The following is a 21,753-nucleotide window of genomic DNA, read 5'->3' as shown; positions in this document are numbered from 1 at the left end:
CTTGCCTTCAGAGAAACACAGGGTGGTTTTAAACTGCCGGCTTTTGGATAGTGGTGAGTACTGGTACTGCACCCATTTTTGGGATTTAAGAAAATGAATTCCCAACAGTTATGGGTTGGCTTTTGGCAATCAGCATTGCCACTCCCAATGGTTTCAGACTACTGTGCGGGTAGTCCAATGGTGGTTTTAAAGCGCTTTGAAGCTAACCGGCGCTACTGTTTTTCCTTTGGCAACCCATTTCCCTCATGGCAACCCGGCCTTTCATTCTCGCACTGGTGGGTGGCAAGTGAGGCAACCATTTTAGTGTGCGCACAAACTGCGCAGCTTTCCTGGATTTCAGCGCACATGTGGGTTTTCCGCCATCTTGAATTTTCTAAGCCCACAGCACCAAATGTTGCAGCATGATAGCTTAAACGTGGGTCAGGACACCCAACAAGCCCCCCCCACGCGACTGCACTTTGAATTTGAGTCGATGGGGAGTCGCGTGCCCATGGGTTTTGACCCACGCACCGGTCTGTCCGCATAATCTTCTTCCTCTTCTGTAGATGGCACAGTTCAGCATCTTCTTCTCCATCCGGTACTGATCGATCGGTTCTCCTCGCCAGTCCTGATGGGAGTATTGGGCGGTCCACTGGGCCCATTGGATCTTCGTTCCCGGTCTCCGGATCATCCTCCTTGGCCAGTCTCAAGGTCTTCTTTCTCCTAGGACGACAAAGGAAGAGCGGCAATACCTACTCATAGACGTTTTTCCACCACTGTTGAGATGGTGGGACAGCATATGCATTTCATCATGACGAAACATTACATTCTTACTTTGATAAAAAAAACAGTATAACTAAGAGACAGTTTCATGCAAATCACAATATTTTAGAGACTAGATGTGGTATGTTTTATGATTGGAACTGAATTAGTCTGAGACAGTACCCGCTAGGATTCCAGAGGATTCCTCCAGTTGTTGCAGAGTGTGCCAGGGATGGCAACACTTCAACTGGTTTATGTGTACCCACTTGTCTTCCCCCTCTGCCGAACCGCCTTTGGGGATGCGGATCTTGTAGGCCACAGGGGAGATCTTATCGACGATCTCAAAGGGTCCTTTCCATGTAGGCAAAAATTTGCGCTGCTTGGCCTGGTTCCTTTGGAAGTTGTATAGATAGACCCGGTCCCCCACCTGATATTCCTTCCTGGAAGTTTTCAGGTCATAGTGGGTCTTCATGCTATCAGCTGATCTTTCTAGATTCCGCTGAGCATAAGCAAAAGCATGTTGGAGGTGTTTCCTTAAATTCTCTACATACTCATGAGTAGTGGAGGCATTTATCAGTGTCTGCTCTTGGGTCCTGTAGAGCAAATGCTGAGGAAGCACCATCTTGCGCCCAGTCATCAACTCAAATGGTGACATTTTGGTTGCAGATGAAGGGGTAGATCTGATAGCCATTAGGACCAGAGGTAATCGGATATCCCAACTTGGCCCAGAATCTGCCACAAACTTCTTTAATATGCTCACAATTGTCCGGTTATATCTCTCTACTGCCCCCGAAGAAGCTGGCCGATAAGCAATATGCAACTTCCTTTTGACCCCCAGTATCTCCCACATCTTTGTCATTACTTCACTGGTGAAGTGGCTACCTCTGTCTGACTCAATCCTTTGAGGTAGACCAAAACGGGAAAAGATGTGGTTAATCATCAAGGCAGCTGCAGTTTCTGCCTTGCAGTTTGGGGCTGGGAGACATTCCACCCACTTGGTAAACAAGCATGTCACAGTCAACATGTACTTATTCCCCCTAGCCGAGCGAATCACAGGGCCTACAAAGTCGATTTGTAAATCTGACCATGGCAGGGTCATCCCCCGCTTTTGTAAAGGTGCCCGGTGTGTGAGGGATGTCGGCTGAAATTGTGCACACACAAGACAACCCTTCAAATATTGGTTGAGGTCCTGGCCCATGTGTGGCCAGTATGCAACCTCTCTTAAGATTTCCAGTGTTGTGTGAAACCCCCTATGACCGGCGGTGGCCGCATCATGGGCGTGACTTAACATCAGGCTTCGGAATGAGGTAGGAACCACCCACTGATCGTGGCCAGCTTTGGATTTCCTTACCAACAAACCGTCTTGGATTCGGAACATTTTTGGACATTTCATCAACACTCTTAGGTCCTCTTTCCCAATGTAATCGGTATCCGTCAGGGGAAAGTTCTCAGGGTCCTCAAGGTGCTGGTAAAATTTACCAATAATTGGATCCCCCTTCTGAGCAGTAATCAAATCAGCATCAGGGGTCTCCTTACTCCATTGTGCAATTGAAAGGTCGTTGTGAGCATTTGTCTGGGACCTAGTGATGGCAGTGACCTGGATTTCCCCCAACAGGGACTCAATCTCAATTAGATCCCCTTGGATGGCCCCGGTTTTGGCCAGCTGATCAGCTAAGTCATTTCCAGTTTTGTCTGGTCCCTCTACTTTGGAATGACCCTTGATCTTTTTCCAGTAAATGGTCATCCCATTCGATGTGACCAGATCATCAATGTTTTGGATCAACTTCCCATGTTTCAAGGGTTTGTTGTTAGCACATAACATGCCTCTGGTTTTCCAATTAACCAGGTGCTCCACAAACCCGTTCCGTACATAATCCGAATCTGTGATTATGACCAGTTCGTGGAGGTGATGCTGGACAGCAGAGAGGATGGCCTGATGCACAGCCATCAATTCTGCCACCTGACTACTTCGGGGACCAATTTTGTATCCAGCGGAGGGTTCTGGGGACTCATTCACCCATGCATTCCCTACGCCGGCCACCAGTTCTTTCTCCCCGTTGTTGTCAACATGGTAAGAGCATCCATCCACATACACAGTGGGCATTCCCTCACACTTGTCTTCTTCAAAGACTTTGTGGGGGGAATTAAGGTATGCCTCCATGTTGTCCTTGATTTTCAGACTTTCGTCCTCGAGACAGTTTTCTCTGGCACAATCATGCAAGTCAGCCAGACCTTGCGCGAGGGGACTCTTCTTGTTTTGGCCATATCTGACCTCCACAGGAAAGCCTTGCATTGACAGAATCCAGGAAGTAATTCGGGAATTACTCACATTTCCGGCCCGGATTCTGTCACTTTGGAGATATTGCAGAGGCTGGTGTGGAGTCTCCACTATGATGTGCTCCCCCTGGATAAACGGGCGGTAATTCTTCAATGCCCACACCGTCGCCAGGAGTGCCTTCTCACAATCGTTGAATTTTTCCTCCACAGAGGATAAAGTTTTGCTCGCATAGGAGATTACTTTATTGACCTTGTCATGCTTTTGATATAATACTGCCGTCAAGCACGTATTAGAGAACCCTGTCTCCAGGAAGAACTCCTTGTTTCTGACCGGGTAAGCTAGGCAAGGCGCTTGTGAGAGGCTTCTTTTGAGTTGTTTTACTGCCTCGGCTTGTTCTGGACCCCATTCCCACTTGACCCCCCCCTTCAGGAGATGAATCAGGGGTCTGGTGATCTCTGCGTAGCCCTCAATGAGCTTTCTGCTGTAATTAGTCAGTCCAAGGAGGCTCCTTAGTTCCCGCAGAGTTGTGGGGTCTTTCAGTTTCTGAAGTGCTTCCACTTTCTTTTCCTGGGGACAAAGACCCTGAGGAGTAATCTCATGCCCCAAGAAGTTAACACGGGTTTTACACCACTGTGCTTTCTGAAAGGAAAGTTTTTCTCCGGCGGCCCTCAACTGTGTCAGAACATAACGGATCTCCGCTATGTGTTCCTCAACAGTTGAGCTTTTGATGAGGACATCATCTACATAAGCCAGGTTACCCCTTGCACCCAAGTCGGGCATGGCCTTGTGTAGAAAAATGTTGAATTCATTGCCGGAGTTGAGGTATCCGAAGGGAGTCCGGGTCCATGTGTACTGCTGGCCCCCAAAGGTAAAAGCCAGTTTGTATTGGTCCTCCCTACTGACAGGCACAGTCCAGTATCCATTGGTCAGGTCTATTGCAGTGAATACCTGTGACCCCTGGATCTGGGCCAGCCCTTGGTCAATGTAGGGCAGAGGCCATCGGGAAGTATGGACCCGTTTGTTGAGCTCCCTGAGGTCGGCACAGAGTCTCCACTGGCCGTTTGGCTTCAATATTCCCAGCACCGGATTATTGAAGGTGTTGTGGACTGGACGGATTATTCCCCGGGACTCAAGGTTCTTAATTATTTCAGTAAGGGACTCCATTGATGCGAGAGGCAAGCGATATTGCTTCACAAACACAGGAGTCATGCCAGGGTCCGTGGGGATTGTTGTTGTGTGGATGTCAGTGCGACCACAGTCATATGAGTCTACCGCAAAGAGATCTTGGAAATCCAAGAAAACTTGTTTCAACTTTTGCTTTTGTTCCAGAGTCACACAGGCATCAGCTAGGTTGACTCTCTCTTCCACCATCTGCCTGAAGCCTGGAAAGACTTCTGGTTTGGCTATTTCAGCGGCCTCCTCCAGCTGGGTGGAGAAGTCCCTGGTTAGAGTGCTGATTTGGACCGGAGGCTTCAGGTGGGAAAGGCAGCCCTCATGGACCTGGAAAATCACCTCATCCCTCCTGAAGTCACAAGTCACATCTTCCTTACCATAGGGGCAGGAAGTGTACACCAGGAAGTTCCCCCCATGCCGGGTAAAAATCCTGTCTGGTGTTGTGTTGTCCTCACTGTCACTGTCAAAACAGTCCTTGGGGATTGGTCCTAACAGTTCATTACCTAAATCAATGGAAAAATGTCGGTCATCAACCGCCATTCCAATAATGGTGCCTGCGGCTAGAGTAATACTCTTTAAGTCGCTGTTATCCACCTCTATTGGAATGGTGTCATGTTCTATGTTGACTAATGGAGTTGGGTTTACCCCCAACCCTTGCTGTTGGAGAGACGCATTTAGATGTATGTAAGCATCAGGGTTTTTCAACTCTTGTCCCCTTTTAACTTTCACTTCCAGGGAGAATTGTCGGGTCCTTTCTGGGATGGTGACTTCCTCTTTAACCTGAATTTCAACTGCATAAGGTAGCAATTGAGCTGACCTAAATGCTTTTTCTGGATCATCAAAGCCCATGGGATTATCCGCTAATCGGGACCAAGCTTTGAAGTTTATTAGGTCCAAACTAATGGCAAAGCGATTGAGAATGTCACTGCCTAAGTAAAAGGCGGCAGTGACGTCTCGCACGACCCAACAATTGTGGACTATGCTCTTGTTGCCAATGGAGATTTTGAGCATGCACCTGCTTGGCAGGAGATGTTTGGAATTAGGTGCTTCCAGGTCCATTTCCCATTTGTCTATCAGTTTGAAGGTGGGAATGGCTGGATCTTTTGGGAGTTGGCGGAACATGGCTTCGCTGATGAAGCTCTTACCGTTGTTTACACACACTCGAGCGAGAACAGAGTCCTTCCCATCATTTAACTGAACAGGGATGAACAACTGCTCTTCAATTTGCTGAATATCAGCCAGGCTTTGAGCTGATTTCACATCTTTCTGGACTATAGGAGTGGGAGTTTCAGATTGTGGATTGGTATAGAATTTCAGAGTGTTTCCTTCCAGCGTGGAATACCACTTTAGACTGGAAGGAAGGTTGATTTTCAGAAATAGAGAGGACCCCCCATCACCAGTCTGTTGTCCTACTGCTATTACTGTCACGTCTGGAATTTGGTTGTTCTGGAAGTGAAATTCTACTTGGTCAGATTTTTGTTCAACCATGTGGCATGTGCCGTTTAAACTAACATGGTTGACACTCTGTTTTAATTTTATTGGTCGGCTAGTCTGGGTCCAGAGGACCTTGTTTACACAATCTATTAGGGGTGACAACCTTCTCAGGAGGTCATTCCCTAGTAAACAAGGGGTGCCCTCTGGGGTCACAACTATGACTGGGTGTTTCAACTTGTGTCGCCCGATCTTAATGTCCAAGTCTGCAGTCCCCTCAACGGGAATTTCCATCCCGTCAAAGTTCTGCAGTTGTCCAGGAAGAGAGGTGAGAGGAATTTGGTAATCCTCTCCCCTTCCTGCATTCAGTTCATCAAAGGCCCTTCTGGAAAGAAGGGTAGCTTGAGATCCAGTGTCCACCAGTGCCGAGATTGTACCCTGCCCCTGTACTCGTACCGGGGCATAATATCTTCCCTCCTTCTCCTCAAGGGGGCACAGATAGTGTACATTTTTGGACAACTGGTGGGCTAATTTTCTGGTTTTGGATATCGCTAGCGAAGAGATTTGGGCAGAATCCTGTGGAGAGCCTTGGGAATCTGAAAGAAAAATTTGGCAACTGGAGATCAGAGCCATTGTGGGTTCCCCTGGCTCCGGTTCTGGGCCGCCCCCCCCTTTTTGGAGGCAGTCACCAGGATAGGTTTGAACCAGGGGATTTTCTTGCTGTTGGTTCTGGGATGAGATGGTGGGCGGCGGTAGCTCAGTCTCCACATCTCCCCAATCTGGATTTGCATCCCTAGGGACCCATTTTTCTTTGGGAGGAGTTCCCCCCTCTCTGAAGGAGAAGATCCTTTTCCCAGGATCCTCTGAGGATCCCTCTCCCTCAAATTGGAAGATCTGTACCTCCTCCTCAAACTGAGTCTGTTTGGGTCTTTTGTTTCTCCTACCCCCCCTCTGCTCCTTAGGAGGCAGACTTTCAGGGGCAAGAGATTTGGTTTCCGGTTCCTGGGTTTCCAGGGGCTGTTTACAAGTGAGGAAGGAAGCTTCCTCCAAGGCTTTACACCCCCTTCCCCTTGTGCCTCCTCCCTGGGAACCGGTGAGTTATCGGGGTGCTGCCCCCGTCATTGTTCTGGAGCACCAGGTCCAGAGTTGGGTGCGTTCTGCGCCGGCATGCTGATCTGAGGGTTCTGCTGCGCCCTCAGTATATGACCCATATCCCGCGCCATGTTTTGAACCTGGCGCTCTAACTGGGAAACCCGCTCAGGCTGATACGGGGCCCTGTTTTCTCCCCTGGGCTGATCCCGGGAAGGGTAGCTATCCCTCCTCTGGTAATACCCCGGGTTGGGAAGATTTGGGTACCCCTCCACCCTTGGCCTCCCCTCTCCCGGATTCAGTGGTCTGGGCTCAGGGAATTGGGGAAAGAAGGATGGATGGTTTTGGGGCTGAAAGTTGGGTGGATACCTGGGGAAAAAGTTCTGCCCAGGATTTGGAGAGTTTCTGCCCTCCGGTGGGAAGTTAGGAGGGAAGTTCCCTGGGTTAGGTGCTTGGCTGGATCCCCCCCCTTGGGCTGGAGGAGTCCACACATAACCCAGGATGGGTCTGTTTCCCTTGTAACGGGGACTTACATAATCAGGAGAGCGAGGGACCCCATTTGTGGGGCTGCCTCCCTGGCTCCCTGTCTGTGACTGGCCCGAGGACCTTCTGGGCCTAGCATTATTAGGTGCAGGTAGGTTTTTAGGCCCCCCCATCTCCAGATCCAAAACGGGGGTGACCTTTACCTCTGCCACCTTGACAGCAGCAGGGGTGCTGTTGGCTTTGGGGTTTTTCTGGGCATTGCTTTTATTTTCTATGGGCTTCTGCACCTCATAGATCCGGGTAGCCTGTTCAATGACCCAGTCTAAAGATCTTTTCTCATGAAAATCTCTCACGAGCTGGGTCATTATATATTTGGGCAAGGCATGGAAAAATGTATTGACAAACTCTCTACTATCTGTGCGCACCCTTCTGGTGGTTTGCGCAAAAGCACGCTTTAACTCCTGCACAAATTCTCGTGGGGCCTGATCCTCCCCACATTGCAAATTGTAGGCCGCCTTGCGAGCCTCTTGAGGATTTCTGTGAACAGAAAAATGTTTCAGGATGGCCGCCTTATATGTGGACCATCTTAAATGATTTTGGTCCTCCAGCCCCGCAAAGAAACTGGAGTATTCCGGGGAGAATGTCCACTTTACATATTGAATACAGCTTTGGCTGTCCTTCAAATGGAAAGTCTCCATCATTTGTTCAAACAACTCTAAGTGCTCCCAAACAGAATACTTAGCGTTCTTATGGTAAGGCGTGATGACGCTCCTGATCGCCTTAATCTGCTTTAAGGGGTCCTTAAGCAAGGCCCTTTTTGCCTTATTGGCCTTTTTGGTTCGGGTAACCCTTGTCCATTCTTCCTCGGACTCAGAGGCACTGCTCCCAGAGGTTCCCGTCTGTTCTTCCAGGTTTTCCCGGATTCTGCGAGCCTGGGAATGGCTGGCAGAATGTGGGGACCTGGTCTCCTGTGTCCTGCGCAGTTCAGAGGAGTCTTCAGATTCCTCCTTGCTGCCAGGATTTGATGGGTACCCCCTCCACTGACCTAACTGGGCAGAGGTTTTCAGGATGCCCTTAATGGGCCTACTCTCCTGGGGTTCCCCATTGAACTGTACTGTACTTGGTTGCCCATACCCTGATGCCCACCCCTCCATTCCTGAGTGGTACTGGCCTATGAGCCCCATACTCTTAGCTGGATAGTGATCTGCCATCCCTGCGGCCCTGTGCTCATGTGCGCCAGGGGACATGGGGGTGGTAGAGTCCAGGGACTGGGGGAGATGAAGGCCCCTGGTGTTAGGGCTCCTGCGGTTATGGTCAGGAATCTCTCTTTCCCAGCGGACCTCATCTCTATCCGCCCCTGCTCCCTGTTGCAATGCAAGAGCCTGCATTTGTGCCTTCAGTTCCTCAGTTAAGGCCTTACTCGACTCTATCAGTCTCTCCTGCATCGCTACCTGCTGTTGGAGCCTATCATTGTGCTGGCAGAGAGCTTCATTCTCTCTCTGTGTTTCCTGATTGGTCCTGGAGAACTGGGCCAGTCTTTGCTGCAGGAGGGTTACCTCCTGGGCAATGTCCCTATTGGCCTGCTCCTTTCTTGCTAGAGCATCCTCCACCCTTCTGGTGTGCTCTACCAAGTTCTGGTTTTCTTTTTGGAGGTAACCCAGCCCCTGGTGGGCCAGGTGATTTTCTTCCATTTTTCTTTTTAAATGGCAGACTTCCTGGCCTAAGGCGTCTCTTTCCTGACTAAGAGCCTGCATTTGTGCCGCCAGGTCGTCCCTTTGCCTTTGGAAGGCACCAGCTTTCTGGCGCTCCTGATCAAACTCTGCCTGGGTATCCAGGTCTTTCAGAATCAGTTTATTGCTCTCCTCCTTCACTCTATCTAGGTGGCCTTGCAGGGTGACTACCTGCTCAGCACATGCCCTATTGAAGTCTAGCTGTTGCTCCAGCTTTTTCTGGCTTTGCAGTAGGGAGTCCAAACCTTCTTGGTGTTCCTTCTGCAAGGCCAGAAATCTGGTATCCTGTTCTGACTTTTCCTTTTGCAGCACATCCATATCCTCCTTTATTTTAGTGATGTACTGTCTGCTGTCATTTTCTGACTCCTGGCTCCTCTGCAGCCTCTGCTCAGAAGAGTCCAGATCAGATTGGGCCTTCTCTAACGCCATCTGTTGCCTTTTTGCCAGATCATGGCCTTCAGCACATTTATTCTGTATGGCTCCCATGTATAAATATAAATATGCCGCTATCCTAACAATCTTGTCGTGCTCATCTTTGGCCTTAGGAGCCATATATAGTTCACTCAGGGCCACGTGTAATGGACCCTGATCTCTATATATATCTGACCCTGTTTCAGTGACCTGTTGCGTGATGGCCTGCAACCAGACTGTTTGGTCCTGGTGAGTCCATTCACCTCTCCAAGGTCGTCATTCTAGAGATTGGTCTCTGTCCTGACTTACAGAAGTTAGTATTTTAGTTTTGCAGAACAGAACTTTTCTTGGAGTGTCCCTTTTGAGGAATGCTTCACAGCGTAATGCAGCGTGGTGATCCGACTGGATGTATGTATCCCGTCAGTTAGCACACTGTATTAAGCTGCACAAATGGTATTCTAACCCAAACGTCCGGCTCGAGCCCCCAATTTGTAAGAGGATTCAATTCAGCACTACAGCTAAGTTAACGCCTAGTCTAGAATACTGAATGAAAACCCTTATTGATATATCTTTAGGTCCAGTTCATGCGTTCTGGATGACTACCCCTATATAACACCCCTCTCTTGGAATCCCCCTGACCCCACTGAGCCAAGAAGTAGTTCTGTTTTGCAAGTTTAAAAGGTTTATTTGATAATTTAAATAGATATATATATCACGCTTTATAATAAATTAATAATTGAATAGCACACTTAATCTGATATGATAAAGATCAACAACGGAGAATCTGGCACTAGCACACTTCTTTATAATTACTAAGGAGTTGAGATGAAATGGATAAGGTAGCACCCTGGTAAATAGGTACAGAAGGATAATGTGGTAGAAAATGCTTTATAGGGTTCAAGGAAATGCAAGGTTGAATGAATGAAATGCAGTATAGAAAATACTCAATATGATTTCAACAAAACAATGTAATCACTTTTCTCTGGCAATCCCCTCCCCCCCTCTTTATGCAATGCAAGGAAATGGGAGGAAAGCACACAGTTCTCAGAAATGCAATCAATGTAATCAGTTCAATCCAGGGAGTAGGGACATTAACTGATGAAGTTTCAGATTTTTAACATGCATACATTTAGAGTTATATCCACTTTTCCGCTGACACCCCCCTGAACACGCCACCGGGTCGAAAAACCTCTTAAAATGTGGGCAGAAAAATCACAAGAATTATGGTGTCATTTATAAAATTTTCACATGTCCGCTCTATGAGTTATTCATCTTTTTAAAGTTATGTTCTGGCTCCAAAGGGGTGTGGTTTCCCAGGTCACATGGTATAGAAACCAGTCTTTCCAGTTTCTGCCAAGCCAGCTTGCTCTCACAGGCAGTGCCCCTCCCAGCTCTTGCCAAGAGGAAGCTACATTTTACGACTGCGGTAATAAAAACCTTTGCCTGAGTGAAGAGGGCTTTGTTCACTCTCCTGCAGAGCACAGATAATTCAATTATCAGATAGATGGCATATCCTTAGTGTGGGCAGCAAAAGGAAGGTTGGCCTGGGAACACAGTGGTGACTCAAATTTCCCTCCTGATGGGGGTAGTTGCCAGGCAGAATTCAGTTCCTTAAGCCGGGTTTCAGATAAAATGTCACTTTTTGTTCCCCAGTTTCCGCATTCAAATAAAACTAAACATTTTTACATATGCAGCTAGAAGGCTGATTCTAAGTTTAAAACTATGACATTTAAACAATTGCAGCCTATGTGACACTCCAAAGTAGGTCACTCAGTCAATTTAAACATTTAGATTTTTTTTTAGTGTCTTTCAATCCAGTGCAACTTAAACTGCTGAAATCCACAGCGCAGCCAGTCTTGTTATAAACCTTGTCTTATGATCTTCATTTCCCAGATTTTGTAGGCACACAACACTCCATTCTGCCAAATGTCTGCTGGTGTTCAGTAAATATTTTGCACATATTGCAATGTTTGAAATAGGCACTTTGGCTTGCCTTCAGAGAAACACAGGGTGGTTTTAAACTGCCGGCTTTTGGATAGTGGTGAGTACTGGTACTGCACCCATTTTTGGGATTTAAGAAAATGAATTCCCAACAGTTATGGGTTTGCTTTTGGCAATCAGCATTGCCACTCCCAATGGTTTCAGACTACTGTGCGGGTAGTCCAATGGTGGTTTTAAAGCGCTTTGAAGCTAACCGGCGCTACTGTTTTTCCTTTGGCAACCCATTTCCCTCATGGCAACCCGGCCTTTCATTCTCGCACTGGTGGGTGGCAAGTGAGGCAACCATTTTAGTGTGCGCACAAACTGCGCAGCTTTCCTGGATTTCAGCGCACATGTGGGTTTTCCGCCATCTTGAATTTTCTAAGCCCACAGCACCAAATGTTGCAGCATGATAGCTTAAACGTGGGTCAGGACACCCAACAGAGAATTGAGTCGCTCCTTGTCTGGTCCTGATGTTTTAATCCACAGAAGCTGGACTTCAAAAAGTAAAATAGATGTTTCTCAACAAATGGCTCCAAAAGAGCTATGCGATCTGAATACTAATCTCGCTTCACACACGCGTGAATAAAGGGAAGCCGCACAGACTGAAAGCCATCAAGTCCACAAAACACTATCTTCTCGCACATGTGGAATGGTACAAACATCAAAAGACAATAAACAGTCATGCGCAAGGATGTTGATTCAACCGGAAAGGCTTTGAATCAATCAAATGTTCTGCGTACATTGCATATAATTTGTTTCCACTCAATCTAACTAAATACCTAAACTAACTCTTTAAAAAGGATTAAGCTAACTTAAACAAATGATCACTAAAGTCCCTGGTTGTATTGTCCCACGAATGACTTGTCTCTGGTTTTCTCCTGCTGGTCTCAGCTCAAAATCTTCCTGAAAGGCCTTAAAATTGAAGCTTGATAAACACAGGACCTTCCTGCTTGGGAATGACAATGAAAGGCAGTTAAGAATGCCATTTCAATTCCCTGGACCCAAGACCTCCAATCAGCTTCCAGCCCACTCCACCAATCAATTGCCAGATTCATCACTGCCATGTTGTAATGGGGAACTCTCCATCTACAAACAGTATGGTTAAGGGCCAAACCAAATGAGATTTAAACATAGACCATGTGCGTGTGAGAAGAAGTGTAGCTCCCAATTTGACAATGAGTGTAGCTCCCAATTAGACTAACATGAATCAAAATACAGGTCAAATCAAAATGCAGACCTGACACTCCTCCTCTCCAGGTGTGGTGCATTTAAGTGTCCCCACACCTGCTAACCTTTTCCAACAACAGCGTTTGCTTTCCGTTTCTGGGGATCTTCATTACCCCAGTCTTCTTCCTTATCTCAGTGTTATCAAACAAAGTGAAATGTAAATACAGCTGGTGATTGGTCATGATGGGAGGTTCTACACACACTCTACAGTATGCCATACAGGAATGGGAAGGCAAGTGCCTGTTACCAGAGGCTAAAGAAACAGGGAAATGCCTGCCTTGACCTAGCAAGTCTACGCTGCCTCCCTGATGGCTGTCTTCCCTCATGTGGTTCTTCCCACAGATAGCCACTCCCAGGGTGGTACAGAGACAGGTACCTTCTGCCTTCCCCCGGCCACATGAGGAGAAATGGCAGTGGTGAAGCGGTGAGGACCTCGCGAGATTTGGCACAAATGACATGAAGATGTATTTGAAAGTGAAACGCGTATGTGGTTGTTGCATCCTTGAGAGATTTTGGTCTTGGGCTTGTAAAGTTATACATAAAACAGTTCACCTCACATATAGCAAACATACAAGCATTGTAATGGTTGCATACCCATTGCTTTGCTCTGTTGCTATGATCTGGAGGAGGACTTCGAAATTGGGCTAGTCGATTTTAAAATGTTGTTATCCAGTGCACCAATTCCTGATGAGATTTAGGTGAATGTCAAAAATTATGAAAATCTAATCAGGCAATTGTGAGATATTTAGGCTGGAAAAAACCTTGTGTTTTCTTATGGTAAAACACCACATTAAAAACTGTTCAAAACGCGATCAGAGTAACACTTTATTTAAATATGAAGCTGCCCTGAAAAATCATGACATTTTCAGTGGACAGGATACCTATTAATATTACTTGGGAATATTTTCAAAATTTTTCATGCAAGCGTTCAAAAGCTATTTGCAAAGGTGATTATGTGATATGTGTTCGTTTTGTTTCTTTAGAATATATTTAGGATTAAAGGACTTCCTCATCTCTTCCAATTATATTTAGTGCTCTGTGACTTGATAGGCAACACAGTAGTGCATGAGAGGCAGAGAAAACTTTACAGAAGCTTCTTACCATGAGTCTGCCTTGTGAAAGGATATGCCACTGAACTAGGGCTGTCCCCTGAACGTGAAATGAATATGAGGACAAGGGTTTGACATTGAGTTTTTAAAGGGACTAAAATAAGAAACTCAGCAATGTATTTCTGAGATAACATATTCCAGATCAGGATACATGAGCATCCTGGGACATGTAAGTCCACAACTAAATAGCTGCACACAGTGGTAGAACTCAGACCTCTAATACGCTTAACATCTCTAGGTTGTTGATGATGCGTTGCTGCTTGTTCTGACTTTATGGTGTTGATGTTCTTAGTGCCCTGCTTCCCATACTTATAGCTTATCCCTGTCTCTCTCTTCCTCGCTGTCCCTTAGTCTTGGATGCAACGGGGGATGTGGCTCTCTACGCGGGACTGGTCGTGGCTGTGTTCATATTTATCATTCTGTTAATGGTCGTCGGAGTGGTAGTTTACCGCCGCAGCTGCAGGGAGTTTGACACGGACATCACAGACTCCTCTGCTGCTTTGACTGGCGGCTTCCACCCAGTCAACTTCAAGACCTCTAGGCACGGTAAGGGAAACATCTTCCACTGCACGCTCTTGCCTTGGCAAGTCATCAGTCAGCATCTCAGAAGCAACCCTCTCGATGGCCCTTGATCAAGGCGAAGAGTGTGGGTGTGCACCTGCTTTCAACCTTATTTGTACGCCATTCCGTTATTTCTTTCCTTGGCTATTTGTACATTTCTATTCAGAAGGTATCCAACATTAAAATAGCAGACAAAGCGGCAGTGTAAGCGCCACGGGATGCTAATGGGGAAACCATACAGAACCAGGCCTTTTCAAATGTGTGTGATGGTCTCTGTTATGTTGCATCAGTTAATGCCCTCTGCACTCGATGAAAGACGAGCGAGAACACTAAAGGCAAACATTATTTTCCTTACGCCATTGGTGCATCTATTTTTTAATTTACACACATGTTTGTTGATTTGATTAAAACATCGATGAATTGCATCGTACACAAGTACAGAGGCCAAGTTAATGTATTGTACATAAGTATCAGAACAATAGGAGCAACCCCAGCTGCTCAAAAGCAAAGGAAACGTAAATGAACGTATGAGGTGCACGCACTTCTCAGATGCCGCTTGTCAGATTCTTTGAGAGGCTGAGGTTATGAGCTCATATTCAGTGTAAATGATGCCAAGCAAATAGAGATTATCCTTATTTAAATGCCGTGTCTATGTATTAACCTGCGCACTGCTGGTCTGGTGCCCCACGGTAGGTGCGGTACATTGGCTCATACAAAAGAAATACATTTCTGAAACAAATGTGATGTACTGTTCAAGGCGACCTAGTTCGTATTGCCACACTCCTATATACACTTTTTTGAATAGGCAATGTGTTTGCATCAATTATTGCTCTACTTTACACACGGTGCAGTGTAACTTTGTTTAATCATAACAATGATGCCTATCAAAAGGCATTTAAACTAGACTGACCTAGAGATCATTCCTAAAAACGGTTGGATTTTCCTTTTAAAGATGCATCATATTTAGTGAATTGGCACAGTCTACAGTTAAATCTATCCCTTGGATTGTCATCCCTTGCAGACAACTCCCAGCTGCTTCACCCTTCAATGCAACCAGACCTAACAGCCAATGCTGGCATTTATCGGGGCCATATGTATGCCCTGCAGGACTCCGCTGACAAGATCCCGATGACCAACTCCCCTCTGCTGGACCCTCTGCCCAACCTGAAGATCAAAGTGTACAATTCATCGGGGGGTTCATCTCCGAGACCGCACAACGTCAATGACCTGCTGGAATGCACGCCAAACATGGGCTCCTACCCAGGGGAGAGCATCATGAACTCGAGGAACAAAACCATCAGCTCGCAGCACCTACCGACCCTCCCTCGGGAGCCGGGGAACAGCGTGACAGGCACTCTGGGCTGTCTAGGAGGAAGGCTCACAATCCCCGATACAGGTAGAGGACCAGTTTTACTATACATTCCAATGTCCTGGGGAAAGGCTCAGGGGTAAAATACGCGCCTTTTGCGTGGGACACGTCTGCGTCCTGGCAGGGCCAACTCAGCCCTTCAATCACTGGTGATTGGTCAAATGATTGCATTCGGCAATAGCTATTTACACAGCACTTAGAAGGCCGGATTCATCCTCCCTTAAGCTCTATATACAAAAGTGGTATTACTTAAGACTGGTCAGAAGGTTGTACTGAGACTTGAGGGCACCGAAGACTGAGTTAAAGGGCAAAGCATAAAAAAGGCTTTAGGGTAGTTTCCCTACACACAGACTAATGGTGTTTTATTTAAATTTAAAAAAAGGGTAAAATACATATCTTTGCGGTGCAGCTCGGCTCCGGCAGTGCTGTCAGGGAAGTCTATTTTCCATGTGAATGACTATGACGGGAGAGGAGGCGCCTGTTACGAATGAGAATGCTCGGAACAGGGCTTTCCTTAGTGAATACAGCCCTGTGTTCCGAGTATTCTTATTGGTGGATGGCACCTCCAAGGGTGCTAATGGTTCTTGTACCTGCAGATTGGCCATGGAGAACACTAAGTAACTGTTCAAGGCGTTATAATATTATATAGGGGAAATAAGCCCTCCTAGCACTTCAATGATATCAGATGACATTCCTCACTCGATCTGATCATTGAAAGGGAACGGTCAGACATCATCTTGCTGCAGTTGGGTACTGCAGACACTGCAGCTCTCACAGCTGAGGGAGTCTGTTCGGACAGACCCCTGTTGGAGGCCAGGAACTGCTCACAGAATGAGAGATGAGAAATGTGGACTGGAGGCTGTGAAACTATCTGCCTTTTTCAGCAGCATCCTGTGTACTTTTCTACAATAACTTAACACTTTCAGGATGCTCTGGAATCGCCTTTAAGGCTAAAAAACTAGTGATATCTAAAATCAAATAAACCAACGCCTAGGCGATTTGTTTCTGAAGCACGATATGATGCTACATAGCTCCTGCTATGCAGCTTTGTTCGACATATTCCAATACCAATTATTTTGTAGGACAGGTACCGTTGATATATTGCATTGCTAATCACCTCTTTTCCAATATTGAATAATTATTTTACATCATGGGTGATAATCGCCTTTTTGTGTAAAATAACACACATAATCATACACCCCAGGTGTTTACTAAGCATAGGCTGAAGCAGTACATGTTTCATTTTGTCCTGTCAATACATGCCAGACTGTGAGACAGCCCATCTTATAATATGCCTTCCCAGTCTGTTGCTTGTTGTTTGAATCTGCCAACCAAGTAGTTGGCCACATATTTCATTATTGGTAATGAGGGAGCAGGCTTGTGGATAACTTTATTTTCTAGCAAATAGCTGAGGAGATCAACTGGTTACAAACTATCCACATAACCGCCTGCGGGACTGAACTTAAACACTACAACTGGCCCTATTTGCATCACTACTGACCACCCAATGAATCATTAGGGGATCGCGTCTGGCCGTTTATAACATATTCCATCAGCCAGTGTGTGCACTGCTTTTGTTGCTAGTGTGACCTGTGACAGCAATATGTAAATATTTCCTTCATGTCATTCTCTGCACAGGTGTGAGCCTGCTTGTGCCCCATGGGGCAATCCCCCAGGGCAAGTACTACGAAATGTATTTGATCATCCACAAGCGGGAAACCACAATGTAAGTAATTCAAATTTTGACATGTATTTAACTCATAAGGCAGTGTTTGTTTAGGTGTTTAGGCTTTGGATGTTTTAGATGAAATAGCCATCATCTGGCATGAATATACCTGCTGGTGTTGCGTTAGGCTACACGCAGGAAAATAGGCAACAAACATTCTTATATTGGGTAATAGGAGCAAATCGAGAGTTTCAATTTACGTTGGTCTTAAATCGATCTTTCATTGCATTGAAAGCACATCATGATTTCAGTAAAAGATCTATTATCTGGCACCCTGGCAACTTGTGTCAACCAGCATCTCCCATTGGTTTTGATGGACTGATTACACACACAAAAAAATCCAGACAACAGAATTTTCAAGATGGAGAAGAGAGAGTGCGGGTTAACAGATCACAAGCCGAGGAGGCTTTATTATCTGACCTTGTTGCTCTGTTAAATGGCTCACTACGACCCAGATAACTGACATTCTGTTATCCGGCATACTTACCTCTGTTCATTAGGTTTCCAATGTTCTTGGTAATGAAGCTTTTAGTGTACTTCCATGTATTAATTGAGGTGTTTGTACATTTAAGTTGTAGATCTAGTCATTAACTACAGATAATATAATGTTATTTTTTTTCCACTGCACATAGTACTTGACGGTTTTGTATGCCTTGCCATAACTTTGTGGCAGCTGCATTTTTCACTCACTGCAGTGAGCACACATGTAGACTTAATGCATACTAACCTAAGATATTTCATTCACTTTGTTTAACGCACTAACTTAATGATTTTTCACACATAGTGGTAACTAGAAATAGTGGTAGATTCTCAAAAAGTGGCACAAGTAAAAAAAAAAAAACACAGAGGATGCCCTTTCTTTAATTGTGGCACTTTAAGAAATGCGCAGTGGACTGTGTCACCTGTGGACTTCTTGAGGGCTATACGGCAGCACACAAAAAGTGCTGGCTGGCCCCTTGCATATATTAGTGTTGAATGTACGCACCTGCCACTAATGTATGACAGACTCCCATAACTCACGCGGGCGCTTACAGCAGATTTCAAAGAGACCTGCCCTGTTTGAGGGATGCAAGTGTGACAGCAGCAGTTCAAACCGCTTCTGTCGCAAAGAAAAGTGCATGCCCAGGTCAGAAATTACCCTTTCATGCTCTGTGATTCCTCCTTTGCATGTTCCCAACAGGCGCAGTAAAATGTGTCTCATTTATTCGCATTTCAAAGGGCATCGCTTTTGTGATTTGCGGATATGCATTGAAATGCACAGAAATTCCCCTGGAGGAGTGAGAAAGATGCGCACATTCAAATGCTGTTTGAGAATGTGCCACACCTTTATTGTGCAAATAAGATTAGCTAGCACATCTCATCATTTGCACAAAGTATTTTTTGGAGGATTTAGCCTATAAGACGTTTTTCACACCAGAGTGGAAAATAACAGCCATGTCAAGATGTATATTTTGCAGTGCTGAATGCACATTCAGACAATGGTTGTTCACACATAGCAGTGAACGTATATGGTGACATAGTAATCTTCCACCTACTGCAGTGAATGGCATATGGTGAGACTGATTGCTCACTCCCCGTGGTGAATTCGCATGGCTACAGGGTCATTTTAACATTTTGGATGCATATGACAACCATCTGTTAATTAATTCAGTGAAGTAAGCAAGTTGTTTCTGTATTTACCCATTTATTGCAGTTGATCAGGGGTCTGCAACCTGAAGCTCTTGGAATAGTTAGGAGTATGACGTCCATTATCCCACACCATTGGATATGTTGACTTGGGTTGATGGTCCAAAATATCTGGAGAGCCAAAGTTTGCAGATCGCTGTTGTAGCTGCATGTGATGTGAGATACACATCAGGTTTATATTGTTTCTTGAATTTCAAAAAGCATATGATGAATTGATATTTATTTTCATAAACTGCACTTGTGGCAGGTAGTGATCATCTCCAGTTCAGTGATGGTGAATGTTAGATCAAAAACACCTCCTCCATGTTGCCCTTCAATATTATCTGCAGTTCGCTGCAGCCTTTGTGAAAGGGCGGCACTGGGAATGCTTGTTAAATCCTCTCTTGCTTTGTTCTCTCCAGCCTTCCCTCCGAGGGGACACAGACGGTTTTGAGCCCCATAGTTTCCTGTGGTCCCACAGGACAGCTCTTGTGCCGACCAGTTATTCTAACCATTCCTCACTGTGCAGATGTCGCTTCTTCGGACTGGATTTTCCAACTTAAGACACAATCCCACCAAGGGAATTGGGAGGTGAGAAGACAATAATGCAAATAAACTGCTAAATCATGTAATATAAAGAGATTGATATAATGTGATTACATTGAATGATCAGAAAACAAAGGTTTTACATCATGAGAAACATATAGTAAAGAACTGTCTTTGTCTTTGCTCACCAGACCCACCATCTGCCACTGTTACTGTCATGGTGTAAGATCTCCAAAGGAATATTATCGGCCATGTTAATATCAATTTTCCAAAAGAGTAAGAGCTCTCGTTGATAATGAACTTCTGACTTCTATGTTCTTTTGAAACACATTCTTGTAAAGCTTCCTGAGGCACTTCCCTTGAGAGTCAAGCGCATTATTTTCCTGAACCTTGGTAGTAATGCAGCCATAGGAAATACCAGAAGTGGAGAAAAAGAAAGGAACATGTAAAAGCGCAGCATCATTGTTATCATGAGCGAAAAGTAATGAAACAGATTGCCTACATTTCAATATTTACTTATCCTCACATTATGAAAACGAACAAAAATACTTTGGTACATCACTCAGGTAGACTCACACGCTCAGACATTTCGCACCTATAAGGATTCTTTGGTACATCACTCAGGTAGACTCACACGCTCAGACATTTCGCACCTATAAGGATTCTTTGGTACATCACTCAGGTAGACTCACACGCTCAGACATTTCGCACCTATAAGGATTCTTTGGTACATCACTCAGGTAGACTCACACGCTCAGACATTTCGCACCTATAAGGATTCTTTGGTACATCACTCAGGTAGACTCACACGCTCAGACATTTCGCACCTATAAGGATTCTTTGGTACATCACTCAGGTAGACTCACACGCTCAGACATTTCGCACCTATAAGGATTCTTTGGTACATCACTCAGGTAGACTCACACGCTCAGACATTTCGCACCTATAAGGATTCTTTGGTACATCACTCAGGTAGACTCACACGCTCAGACATTTCGCACCTATAAGGATTCTTTGGTACATCACTCAGGTAGACTCACACGCTCAGACATTTCGCACCTATAAGGATTCTTTGGTACATCACTCAGGTAGACTCACACGCTCAGACATTTCGCACCTATAAGGATTCTTTGGTACATCACTCAGGTAGACTCACACGCTCAGACATTTCGCACCTATAAGGATTCTTTGGTACATCACTCAGGTAGACTCACACGCTCAGACATTTCGCACCTATAAGGATTCTTTGGTACATCACTCAGGTAGACTCACACGCTCAGACATTTCGCACCTATAAGGATTCTTTGGTACATCACTCAGGTAGACTCACACGCTCAGACATTTCGCACCTATAAGGATTCTTTGGTACATCACTCAGGTAGACTCACACGCTCAGACATTTCGCACCTATAAGGATTCTTTGGTACATCACTCAGGTAGACTCACACGCTCAGACATTTCGCACCTATAAGGATTCTTTGGTACATCACTCAGGTAGACTCACACGCTCAGACATTTCGCACCTATAAGGATTCTTTGGTACATCACTCAGGTAGACTCACACGCTCAGACATTTCGCACCTATAAGGATTCTTTGGTACATCACTCAGGTAGACTCACACGCTCAGACATTTCGCACCTATAAGGATTCTTTGGTACATCACTCAGGTAGACTCACACGCTCAGACATTTCGCACCTATAAGGATTCTTTGGTACATCACTCAGGTAGACTCACACGCTCAGACATTTCGCACCTATAAGGATTCTTTGGTACATCACTCAGGTAGACTCACACGCTCAGACATTTCGCACCTATAAGGATTCTTTGGTACATCACTCAGGTAGACTCACACGCTCAGACATTTCGCACCTATAAGGATTCTTTGGTACATCACTCAGGTAGACTCACACGCTCAGACATTTCGCACCTATAAGGATTCTTTGGTACATCACTCAGGTAGACTCATTCTTTAATTTATGTGCCACATTTCCAGATTGGCACTCAAATGATGTTGAGCAGACAAGCCTGATTTAGGACAAAATGACCGCCCACTCCAGTTTACATGCCATTGAAATAACATTCAAACAAATTAAATACTGAAATAATATACATTAAGCATTTTAAAGCCTCCCGTAGGCGCAAAAGAAGTTTGCAAAAGAAGTTCAGCAACTATAAGTACTAAAAGCACATAAACAGTGATGAAGTAACTGGAACACAGCATAGTTAACT

At 45.5% G+C, this 21,753-nt stretch overlaps 1 protein-coding gene across 3 annotated transcripts in view; it reads left to right on the top strand.

Annotated features, from left to right (window-relative positions):
- The window catches only part of UNC5B (unc-5 netrin receptor B), a 427,137-nt gene that overhangs the window by 360,326 nt on the left and 45,058 nt on the right, over positions 1-21,753 (top strand). For all 3 annotated transcript variants that reach the window (XM_069610733.1, XM_069610732.1, XM_069610731.1), the window contains 4 exons: positions 14,007-14,201; positions 15,238-15,612; positions 17,224-17,311; positions 19,399-19,567. In XM_069610733.1, coding sequence (XP_069466834.1) covers positions 14,007-14,201; positions 15,238-15,612; positions 17,224-17,311; positions 19,399-19,567 — 827 coding nt within the window. The remainder of the gene's footprint in view (positions 1-14,006; positions 14,202-15,237; positions 15,613-17,223; positions 17,312-19,398; positions 19,568-21,753) is intronic.

Source organism: Ambystoma mexicanum, chromosome 8 (assembly GCF_040938575.1).
Source record: "Ambystoma mexicanum isolate Mex_15411 chromosome 8, UKY_AmexF1_1, whole genome shotgun sequence".
Taxonomy (NCBI): Eukaryota; Metazoa; Chordata; class Amphibia; order Caudata; family Ambystomatidae; genus Ambystoma; species Ambystoma mexicanum.
The sequence above is the reverse complement of the archived record's forward strand: the minus strand, read 5'-3'. Positions and strand labels throughout refer to the sequence as shown.